This window comes from Tyto alba, unplaced genomic scaffold (genome assembly GCF_018691265.1).
Source record: "Tyto alba isolate M040663 unplaced genomic scaffold, T.alba_DEE_v4.0 Super-Scaffold_8, whole genome shotgun sequence".
Lineage (NCBI taxonomy): Eukaryota > Metazoa > Chordata > Aves > Strigiformes > Tytonidae > Tyto > Tyto alba.
Window position 1 is genome coordinate 421,581 of NW_024881329.1, and position 12,568 is coordinate 434,148.

The following is a 12,568-nucleotide window of genomic DNA, read 5'->3' on the forward strand; positions in this document are numbered from 1 at the left end:
AGTTCTCTGCAGTGATATCTAAGACTTGTTTCGCTTCTGTGCCAGCACAATTATTCTTTTAGATTAAGATTTAATTATGGGATACTAATGCAAAAACAATGGCAAAAAGGGCATCTCCTTTAGTATAATGTCTCTTGAAACACCTCAGGTCTCCCTGATGTAATTGTTAATGTCCATGACTAGACCAGTACAGATGCCTGCTTTGACCATATTTTAAATTTAAAGCAGGGAATCTCCAGAGATACTTCACTGCCCTACTCCTGGAAGCATATCATAACAAATGAGAGGATAATTTATCCAACTTTGTATAATGTTTGAGCAATAGGTAGACAGGATGAATTTTTTGCATTTTTATGAAAATTCTTCCCGAAGAAAGGGAGGCATAAGGGAATCAGACTGTGTTCTGTCAGATATTCTTTCAACAATTAAGAAATACTAGAATTGTCATAAGCGGCTATCCAACTTTGTGAAGAGGATTTTCCCTCCTCAAATTCGGAGGTAGAATACCTACATCATTTTCAAAGCAGGCAGTAGATTAAAAATTACTTGTTGTCCATGCATCTGGACACCACATAACCCTTAAGGTCCTGAATATGGCTCTCTAGGGCCCCCATATCCACCCTCTCCTGTACACAAACCTTGCATCAAGTCTTCTGCATGCAGCAATTTTAGATATTAGTTCCAAGCACCACAAGTAGGTCAAACCAAGTCAAAATATCTTTTGACAAGGTTGTACCCGAGTGTCCCAATTTGTCACAAAAGTCTCAGGTAAAGCCTGAGATTTCAAGCAATTAAACTACACTTGTAGCAATGTAGACATAACAAACATAACATTTCTTGCAAAAGTTTTCTGAACTATATGTGTTTCCTTTCTTCTCAAATACATCTTGTTATGCTAAATATCACGTTAATATCAATCAAACAACAGACTCCTCAAAAAATGGATAAATGTATCCAAGTCAAAGTGGCACATGAGAACAGCACTTGTTTTTTAAGAACGCACCCAAGTATAGATCTATTACTCACTTCAATTTTATCTGTTTTTGCATCTCCCCAGTAAAGCTTGTCTTTTTCAAGATCCAGTGCCAAGCCATTAGGCCAACCTAGGGATGTATTCACCAGAACTCGCCTTTCTGAGCCATCGAGATAAGCACATTCTATCTTTGGACTTTCACCCCAGTCTGTCCAATACATGTACCTATAAAAAAAAAAGAGGGGAAACAGTCAATGTACATAACATGCAAGGCAAAAAAGTGTCAAGATTTATCCCGCTTTTGAAGGAACTAACTTTCTGCTTCCCCAACCAGAGCAAACAAGCCAACTCAAACCGTAACCAGAAATGACAATAGAAAGATTGAGCACTAAATAAATTAAACTATTAAAACTGTGCAGTGGATGAACTCTTTCATAGTTATGATAACACTGAAGAAGCAGAGAAAAGAAAATTCAGCCAAACACATAATGTATAGGTTCACTGAAGAACACCGTATTTAGAAGTCACCTTTTATACAAGCAGTATCAAAGGGATGAAGCATGGGAAAGCCAGTTATTCCCAGAACATTTCACAAATAAGGCACACATCATCTTGCAAGTTGAAGATTTTTCAGTTTCAGGAGACCATAAACTGGACCCCATGACTATCACAGGGCTATCAATAAACACAAAACTTACCCCATTACAGGATTGAGCACTATTGCTCGAGGTTCATCTAGGTTTTCTGAGATAAGGATCTTTCTTGATGTCCCATTCAACCGGGTCACTTCAATGCGGTCTGTTCCAGTATCAGTCCAGTATAGGTTCCTCGCCACCCAATCCACAGCAATACCATCTGGATGGTTGATTTCTGTGGTTACCAGAGTCTGGGCTCCTGAGCCATCAAGGTATGCCCGACGAATTGCTCGGACATCGTCATCTGTCCAGTAGATGTAGCCTTCCACAGGATCATAGTCTATGGCAATTGCGTGTCTGATATTGTCTATCTGCAGAATAATGTCAGTGAAATCTGGCATGTCCAGGGAAATCCTCCTCAAGTCAGTCCTTCTAGCGAGCAGTAAGACTTCTTCAGCGCCTGAAGAGAAAACCATTCACGGTATCATTTCCTTTGCTATTGATGTGAACACTTCAACACAGCACAGCAGGCTGTGAACTGTCACTGCCACTATAGTAAGGAGAGATTTCCTTAAAATAAGGACATCAAAGTTTCACTGAAATATAGACTTGTCTGAGCAGGGAGTTATCCCTAATCAATTCTTCTCACCTAGCTACTTGTGCTGTCGCTCTTATTTCACAACGACAGCGTCTTTCTCCTGGCCTCCTAAACTAATGTGGAAAATACCAATCTCTATCTAAAATCTAAAATAAATAAATAAATATATGACATTTGGTGGGGGTTTGTCCAAATATTTCAGCACGTTATACAGAATTCCTCAGCTCAGCCAAACTTCCCACTAGCTGTATCAGTGCATTAGACATGGTTTTCACACAGAAGCCCTACATAATAACTGACAAGAGCTCACAGAAGACTTAAGTATTTTGTAAACAAACTACATTAATGATTAGCTCCAGACAGCGCAACAACAAGTCACAACTACAGCAAGTATTTATTATCTGGCCAAAGGTGATGCAAAACTAATTCTAAGGCAACAGGATTGTTATTCTTCTCTCTCCTCTCTTCTTCCTCCCCACTGCAAAGTTTCACTGCTTGTGGAAAGGGTGCCAAACAACACCCTGGAGCACATTTCAAAGACAAACAGCATCTTCAGTGTCATCTTTCTGACAACTTTTATCAATACAAAAACAGGACACCCAGTAAAACATCCAGTTGCTTAACACATTTTCCCCACATTCACCCATGCATACTTCAGCACAAACAGAGCAATATGAGTACGTGTCCTGTTCCTACTCTGTTACTAAATCCATGCTGTGTAGTTTGAAAACTGACAAGGAGTTTTTATCATTTAGCAAGACTGAAAACTGGAAACCAGAACAAAAGTCACTTGTCACATTTCATCAGTGATAATTCAAATCCTCATGAGAATATTCTTCTAGAAATAATTCACACCTAGGCATGTATATGGAGTTCTGGAGACTCAAAAGTTGAATCTGTTGCATATCAAAACCAAATTCACATTCCCTTTTTGAGCTGGAATGTAATGCTATTTGCTTTTGGGTTTGGAAATCACAGCTTAGTCTCAAAAAGAAACAGTGCTCGGGCTGCAAATATATAATAAAAGGAAAGGATCTAGAAAAGCAGTGTTGTAAGATCACCCAAACAAGTTTGTTTCACAACACAGACGGGACAGTGTGATGTGCACTTTGAATTACCTCAAGCCACCGCAGCTCCTGAAGAAGTGGTACTGCCCTTTTCCTTGCCATGGTCTGCTAGTTCTCACCTCTGTATCACCCCTTCTCACATGCAAGCCCTAAAGAGCTGATCCAAATAACAAATAACTCAACAAAAATAAAGCCATCAGTTCACTGCAGAGCTCCATAAACGCTTGAGCAGGCATGGGGAGGGACTCCAGAAAGAATGTTTCTTCCAGCCAGTGTTAGCTGACAAGGTTTGATAACTACAGCATCAGTTGCACCAACAAACTTTGAGGGAAGACTTGGGTAGAAGAAAAGCAACAATAACTCAAGAGCTCAAAAACCGGTGAAGAAAATGGAGGAGGGAAAGCTCATACATTCTTGACAGCAAAGCAAGAGAGATGTCTACCATCATCAAAATTTCCTTAATACAGATTTTCTAACTTCAGAGGTTGCAAAATAAAACCAGATTTTCAGGAAGAGTGGTTTTTACGCTTGAAACTTCTGCTCACTTCTCTGGACATAGCAAAACTAGTAACCTGCTGCCCAAATTGAAAAGGGAACAGCCCCAGGTGACCAAACAACTTCTAAGGTTTCCTTCCTTCATTGCCCCCTTAAGTAAGCACAGCAACAGTTTTTAATTTTTTCAAGTTCCCTTTCTGTTAAGGGAACAGCATGCACCAGCAATGTTTAGAAGACACTGCTAGCAAAAGTAGTAATCTTCAAAAGCTTTATGAATCTCCTGGATTTGAGCACCTTTACTGAATAAAAATTAATGGGATACCTAAAACAGTATTTGGTATTTTACATTATGCTTAAAAATGTTGGTTTACTTCCTGAACAGTGAAAAACCAATCATGGGTTTTCTTAAAAAAGGTTTGCTAGATATTCCAACAAATCTTTGAAAGATTAACTCCATATAATGGCAACCAGCATGAATGCAAGGTGACACTGTCAACTACCTCACTGTAACTGCTTCAGAGTACCTCAAATGCAAAACAGTTTCCACAGAGCTACTTTAAAAAGCTATCTGGGAATGAAAGCAGTCCATGATCTGTGACGCTGTTGTTGCTCTCTACATGAAGGATTACCCCAGGAACTGTAGTCTTGGGGCTACGCCGACATCTCTGCATTGGAGAACAGGTCAAAACCAAGACAGTATGGAGAGAATCAAGTCTAAGCAGAAAGGGGGGACCTCAAAAACAGTAAAAGGGTTGTATTCAAAACCGACCTATGCAGTGTTAAAAATGATATTTTTATGGAGCCTGTTCAAATAGAAAGACTTTTAGGTCTCTTCTGTTTCATTAACTTGTGTTGACATTTTGTTAGAAATACTTTACTGGTATCAAGTCTCATGGTGTTAAGTATTAAACATACTTGGGTTTTTTCTGACATTAGCATCTCCAAAGGACTGTCACCAGACACTGGTTTGTCCAGAGCATGTTAGCTTGACAACAAGAGAAATTAAAAGGAACCCAGGTCATATTATATATGGATTAATATTACTTCCATATTACCTCCAACAGTACAGATTTTCCACCACCCAACAGTCTCTTCAGAGGAAAAATTTCCAAAAGGTCTTATTTTTAAAAACATTTAAACACATAGAAGCCTTTCAATTTTCTAATGCAAATTAAAGTTGCATCTTAATATCCAAAAGGGAAAAAAAATCGCTGTTAGAGAGAGCCTCTGCAAACCAGGACAGTGATCTGCAAGTGCAGAGGTCAGAGAGCAAGCTACAACAGCATAGCAACTACAGCAGAAACAAATACCTCATGTAACAAAGTTTTATGTCTTGCTTCTATGTTTCTGAAATATTTCACTTGTGGGAGTCAAAATAAAGCCTCCTGTTTACTGCAAGTTAAGTAAAAATTCAGGCCTCAAAACTCAACATGGAAAGGGGGATGTATCTGGTCATCCACTTGCCCTACAAACACAGAAGACTTTTGAATTATAAATTAATTTTAATTTATTTTAGCTCAGCTGTCTCAAAAAGTGAGCAGTGCTGCAGCTGTTCAGCTATCCACATCACTCCTTCATATCCATCTTAACTTCTGAATTTCTACTACATTAAAATGTCTGCAATCATAAAGTATGAGTAGTATGAAGCAGAGAAGCACCAAATACATTCCTAGCAACTGATAACACAGCAATTACCAATATTACATGTATTTCTAAAACAATCAACATTACAAGCATGGGAACAAACAGATAAGAATCAAATGCATATGCTTTGCCTCCACACACAACTGATTGCAACTTCACCTCAGTTCACTGTGAGCAAGGTCAGAGTTGAATGTACCAGAGGAAGGAACTGGCAGTCTAAGACCCAAATTATGCCCAGAGATGCTGGCTAGGCAACAGGCTGAAAGACACTATTAATACCCCCCATAAAATTCACAAGTAAAACCAAGGCAGTCTTCAGTTCCTCACAGCAGCAATAATCAGACTCAGTTTTATCTCATCCAGCTCTGTCCTATTTTCACCTGATCACACTTTCACTTGCATACAAAATAATATTTTGACCAGGAACAGGACAACCAGGACCCCTTGAATCAGCAATTTCATAACGAATACAACCTTTTTGCAAAGGGAAGAAAACAATCCCGTTTCTGACATATTCAGCTGCTCTGGATTTTTCTGCAGGCAAACACTACCGTAGAAATATTCCCAACCTCAGTTCTGTCCCATGGACATATACAGTGAAAACGAACATGGAAAAGAAGAAAACTTTTCTCTGCTGACCTGGAAGACAGAAAAAAAATCTTCACTTCAGTTGACAACCAGGACAGTTTATTGGTAGTTGAACTGGCTGCTTCTCGGGAAATTCTTCTAATTTCTAAAATACCTCTAACTGAGACTTACAGGAAAAAGAAATAATAAGGGGAATGAGCTACTTGGCCAATTTAAAGTTCTGGCTGCTTGGCAATTTCTACTGTATAGAGGTTTAAAATTAAGTCAAATTATTACACCACAAGACTCTTGACATACATGCATCTACATCTTTTATACATTAAAAAACACGTGAACAGAGAAAATGTTATCACAGTATATCTCACTACATTCTACCCACTACTTGGAAGTCAGTAAAAGATCATTATCATGGGTAATTTTTGATAGATGCAAAAATCCTGGCTTTTATTGCAACACAGTTTAAAATCACAGTGTTGGTTATAACCGTATTTGACTCTATTAAATTTCTGCTAGAGAAAAAAAGAGCTGGCAGCAGACTCCGAGCACGCACTAAAGAGATGAGAACTTGACATAGGTTCTCTCTAAAAACCTGGACAAACACGCTTGTCTGGCTTATTAGTTTTATCTTTATCATGGAGGTATTTTGATTATTAATGTTGGTAGGAATGTTTTCAAGGCTACAGGAGTGTTATGCTGTGACTTGCCTAGTGTTATCCTAGATACCCTAGAACCTGCCTAACACATTACAGCTAGCTATTTACCTAGTGCTAAAGTGCTATGGTATTTATTTAATTAAATTCATCTTCAGAAACCTCCCTCACCACAGTCACTTTTGTAACCACATGATTAAGAGATTCCCAGCAGAATTGCTAACTGTTATAACATGGTCATACATAACACCATACAATGAACAGAAGTTGTTTTGGAGGGGAGCAGGGAATGCAGGCTATTCCAACATCACAACTGCAGCAGCCAAACACTTCAGCAGCAGTTTATGTAAAGTCTTCCATGTACATCATAGATCAGAAAAACAGAAGGAATTAGTTCTCTCTAAAGTTTCCGTTTAGAAAGCATTTTAAAAGACCAAAGTTCAAATTGTTGTTTTATTTTTCCAACTGGTTTAAACTTTAAACTGTTTATTTTTCTCCAGTCTTCTTTTATTCAGCAAACACTGTCTGCAGACCTTCCACAGAACTTTTCAGTATGTCTAATATCCATAAAAGCCGATGAATTGTTCTGGTTAACATGCAGAACACAATATCTGAAGTTAAAAACCAAACAGAATAAAGAATAAAATAACACCACTCAAGGCAGTTCAGTTATTCTTGCTCTCTGAAGACTATATTCTCTCTTTGCAATCGAGAAATCCTATACAAACAGGTTAAGAGCCTTTTTTTTTTTTTTTTTGCTTTTACATGTGACACTTTCCTCCCATACCCAGTAATCAATTATTTGTAATATTCACGCCAGGTATAGTGTATGCTTTGATTTGGTTGGTTTGTGCTTTCATTATTAAAAATTCATGCTTCAGTGCTGGAAATGGCAACCGTATTGTATTTGCAAAATTAACTGCAATCAGAGATGACAGCAGTGAAGTCGGACGTCTCACCAGCTTGACAAGAGACTTTTTTATTCTTCCCTTGGCTCACTTCACATTTGACAAGTGACAAGACATCTATAATACAGTAACAAATGCTCCAATTTATTCACCCAACCTAAACAAATGGAGACTGCAGTGGCTGCCTCTGCTAATCTATGCCAGAAAATGCCACGCTATTCCTTTCCCATTTGTCTGTCTGCTAATTAGGCTAGAACAATGCTCCATTGTGGGACTCTTCCCCTAGTTTTATGTATGTGCATGTGCGTGTATCTGCATGTATAGATGCAGTCTATTTACAGGCAACTTTGGAAATCTCTATATTTGTGGCGGGGAAAAAAAAAACAAAACAGATAAACTGTAAAAATGGGAAAGCTTAAAACTCTTCTCTGAAGAACAAAATAGTAAGCGCTTTTTGAAAAGAGTGCGTTAGAAGTACTTTGACTGCAGGCAACTCTTTTACAAGCTGTTTGAGTACGCCTATCTCAGCATTCTTGATAAACTAAAAAGATTTATTGGAAAAGCACAGGAATCTGCTGCTTGCTCTAATACACTGAATTACCTGGCAAAGTTTCAGTGTATGGCAAAAGTGGGGGGCGGTACGCATGCAGAATATGGGGGTGGGAGAAAACTTCATTATTCTGTCTGAAGTGTATGAAAATAGGTAATGTTGACGTGCTGTTTAATAAGCTTTCCAATATTTAAAACAATTACTACATCTTGCACAAGGATTTAGCATTAGCCACTCTTCACACCACAGGAAAAATAATGTAATGAAATTCACTATGAGAGGCTTAAATCAACAACAGTGTAAAACCCCATCCCTGCTATTCAACTTTGACAGAAAATAAAAATATTTAAGGAGTTGAAAAGAGAGTTGTTAATACCTAGAAATAAATGGAAATTCTTTCTATATATTCTCCTTGGATACCTTAACAGAGCCAGTTGAAACATGAACAGCACTACGCATCCCAGTTCAGGTCTTTATTTATTTTTCAGTCTGAGAGGAAGAGAGCACTGCTTTGTACTGTGTGATGGTGATGGGCTGGGAAAAGCTGGCAATGTACTCTCCTGTTTGACACTGCGGACTGGGGAGAGCGTGCAATGCAAATCAGGTTTACCAATTCAAAACCAAGAGTTGCACGTGGTGGGAGTATGCAACCAACAAAATAGAAACAGCAAAGGTTTCTTTGAAAGAATGTTTCGAGTGCCCACATTCAGACAAGACTTGATTTAACTGAAAGGTAAGTATACATAAGGAAAACTAACACTTGTGACAAAGAAAGGAAATAACAGAGCCCTCACGTAAGTCAGAAATTACATCATATCTCTCTGCATTTAGCAGTAAAAAGCTATTGTCTACTGTTTCTTCCATTATCTCAGTAGCAGACTTCTAACAGTTACTTTGCCTGAATCAGAAAAAAACCCTACAATTCAGAGTTTTGACACATTTGAACAACCACTAAAAAAATGCCACAAACAGAATATTAATTAAATTGCAGAGCTGGTGACATCATTAGCACAAAACAGCTGACTAAGACAAAAGTAATGTTCCTTCCAAAGAAAGCTGTTGCAACACAGAAGTCATAGTTACCCTACTCTAATTTAGGACTGAGCCTCTGTGAGACACCTTAAGTTTGTATATATGCAGTATTACACTTGCAAGCACAAAGCTTTGTGAAGTTACTGCTGACAGAGGAGTAGATAACTCTTAGAAGACTTACTCAAAATAGCATTAATATAACAGTCAGAACTGTATTGGTAGTAACCAGAATCAAAGATCAGCACAATATTCTGGTTATCACTGTACCAAGCAAAGAATCTGCCCTTATACAGGGGTTTCTTCCAAAGACTTCAAAGTATCTGGAACGACTAAGTCTTACCCGCCCACACGCAGAGGTCTGTCTATACTATATGTGCTTTAAAGAAAAAGAGAGAACTGTAAATGTTAAGTGGCAAATCTGAATGTTAGCTTACAATATCATAGTCCCTTTACACAGAATTCTTAATAACAGTTCATCACAAGCCATAGGAAAAAGGAAGGGCCAAGAAAAAGTCTGTCAGAAATCCCCACCACTAGAAAAAGGGTACAGTCTCTGGATTTTGGCATTTCCTTCCAAAGCATGGTTTTAAAGCTTAAATGAACCTATTCTCTGCTGGAGATATACAGCCCCACTGGCTCAGAGTAAGGAATCACTGACTTTAGAAGTGACAGCCATTTTACCACCTAGTTTCTACTAAACACAGTTTTGGTGTTGATACCTTCAAATACACAGAGATGATGACATAATTAATTATACATAATTAATATAAAAACAAAAGAAAAAAAAAGAAAAACAAACAAACAAACAAAACAACAAAAAAACAACACAAAAAAAAACCAAAACCAAACAGAAATACACTTACAATAGTTTTTCTACAATCCCACTTCTGTTGACTTCTAACTGCAGACATTTCCCACTCACCAAGAAACCCTTGAACAAATTAGTTTCTCTGCATTGCTGTTCTCCTTTACACGAACAGAAATAAATACTTTACATCCCACAGGCCCTCGATAAGGCTGACAGCTGTGCAATGCTTTGAAGTTTAAGCATTATTTATTATGTTCCAAGTATGACGGAGCCACAGAAAATTCAATTCTGAGCTAAAACAATCATCTGTCAAAGGGTAAACATAATGGAAAAAAGTTATAAACAACTGTAAATTAGGGTTTGCAAATCTAGGGAGTATCTCAATCTCACTGTTGCTACATTGATGCATTAAATAGAGCTTGGCCACCCAATGTCTGAAGAGGCAGCCAAGCTACAGCAGCTTAACAAGTTATCACTGCGTTTCAGTAACTCTGCATGCATATGTACCTAGCCCATGGTGCATGCAAGATAGCAAAGTTTCCACATAAACCTTTGCAGTGCAGACCCGGGGTGTGGTACTCCTGCAGCATAAAACCAGAATCAATTCAGAGACTAAACAGTCCTGGAAAGGGAGAGCATTGCTTTTTCCTTTATACACATACCAAAAAAAAAAAAAACCCTAACCACACACAAAATGAGCTAGTTACCACCTCTAACTAGACAGTGTTTCAGCGTCATGGGAAGTATTCATCCATCTGAAAGACATACCGAAGCTCAAAAAGAGAGCCTCATTCACTAGCCTGGCAAAACCACTGACAACAAAACTATATGATATCACAGACCTTCTAGAATGTTCCTCACTCCTTCCAGGTTTCTTCCTTACAGCAGGTTTCTAAAGGCTTTTATCCAGTGAAATTATAAGCAAGGCCATTTCCACATGAGGCTACTTCATTTTGTTACTACACAAAGTACTCCCCATTTAGGAGGATAAATGTTGTTATGACTAGGAAGTAATGTAATTCTTTCACGCAGATCAAATAAAATCATAAACATAACATAGTAACAAAAGCAAGGGAAACGTCTCAAAACAAACAAGATCTATACATTAGATAGATAGATAGATAGATAGATAGATAGATAGATAGATAGATAGATAGATAGATAGATAGATAGATAGATAGATAGATAGAAACACTAATGAATTTTTTATGAAATGGAGTAGAAACAAGAGGTAACCTCTAGATTTCCTGGATTGCCAGGTACTCACTGCTGGACAGTTTTTACAGCCCCTCCTGGTGTATTGCAAAGGTATCTCAGTGAAACATAGTTCCACATCATACTATTTCTTATTGAGTAAATGACACCCTAGCCCATTGTTTTAGTGCTAAAGAATCAATAGGATGTGTTTGGAGTAAGTAGTATAAAATGGGCCCAGATGCAGTGAGCGAAATGGTATTTCCTCATTCAACCCACTGCATCTCATTTTCATAGCCTGGAATCTGTATGATTCTTCACTTTGCAGGAACAACTGTAGAGTACTTGTACATTTGTTCTATTACCCAAACTTTCCCTCTCATCTGGTGCAAAACACCCACAGGTCCTTTCAGGAGATCATCTGCTGGCTGGAGGATGGACACCACCATGAGTAGGGAACTAATGTGGATGCAGGCATTAAGGGAAAAGCCAATTACACAAATCCCTCCTTCAGAGAAGGAGCACAGTAATCTTTAAGAAGCCCCAACTCAGCCTAACAAAGGAAAAACATGAGATCGACAATTCCTTGATAAGCAAAGGAAGCATAATACACCTTTGGGAGTGCAGTAGGGAGAGGGGGAATGAGGAAAAAGTCCTCCAGAACTTCTGAACAACATCTCCCTATGGTAGTCAGTCGCCAGGCACAGCACAGAAGACACTTAGGAAGTCAAAGCATCCTGCAAAGATCATGGTTTTCCATAGCTGCATTTCAACCATAGAGTAGGCAAGTGGGAGAGACAGGCATGCAGGCAGCTCTCAAGGTTCTAGAAAATAAGGTAAAAAAGAGGCTTCCTTTCATTTCTTTTCCTCACGACAAACACATTAGGACGTGAGTGCTCCCTCCCAATACGGCCCCAAATCAGTGCTAGAATATAATCCGAGTTTATCTCTTGACATGCAAGATTTCTATTCCAGCATCTTCCAAGTGCTGGAAGGCAGATAGTTATTTCAGGTTATTCACACAATGTCAACAGAAGCTTTCTAAGGTACCTGAAAGAGCTGATTTACAGAAATTATCCCAAACAAAAGTCTCCCTAACCCTTCCCTTTCGCAAAGAGGCTGTTCATCTCTGATTAACAGTTTATCTACTCAATCAGAAAGCCTGGATTAGTCCATACTGTTTCTCTTCATTAATAAGGAAGATGTGCTAGCAAACGGATCTTCTTTGGTGGTTAAATCGCACGAGAAGAAATACTTTACAGTGGAGGTATTTGTCTGCCTGCTTGTCTTGCCTGTAGGCTTAATTGCTCAGATAAACTTATGATTTCTCAGTCAAGGAACTGTGGATACAAAGCTTTCTAAATGTATGATCTACACCAACAAACACACAGGAGATGAGAAGGAAGTGCCTTAACAATTCTTCCTT

The 12,568-nt window shown here is 38.4% G+C and overlaps 1 protein-coding gene across 2 annotated transcripts in view; it reads right to left on the minus strand.

Moving 5' to 3' along the window:
- The window catches only part of LRP5 (LDL receptor related protein 5), a 166,401-nt gene that overhangs the window by 85,549 nt on the left and 68,284 nt on the right, over positions 1–12,568 (minus strand). For both annotated transcript variants that reach the window (XM_042785220.1, XM_042785219.1), the window contains exons 6-7: positions 1,672–2,068; positions 1,027–1,198 (exon numbers count right to left, since the gene is read on the minus strand). In XM_042785220.1, the coding sequence (XP_042641154.1) occupies positions 1,027–1,198; positions 1,672–2,068 (569 nt within the window). The remainder of the gene's footprint in view (positions 1–1,026; positions 1,199–1,671; positions 2,069–12,568) is intronic.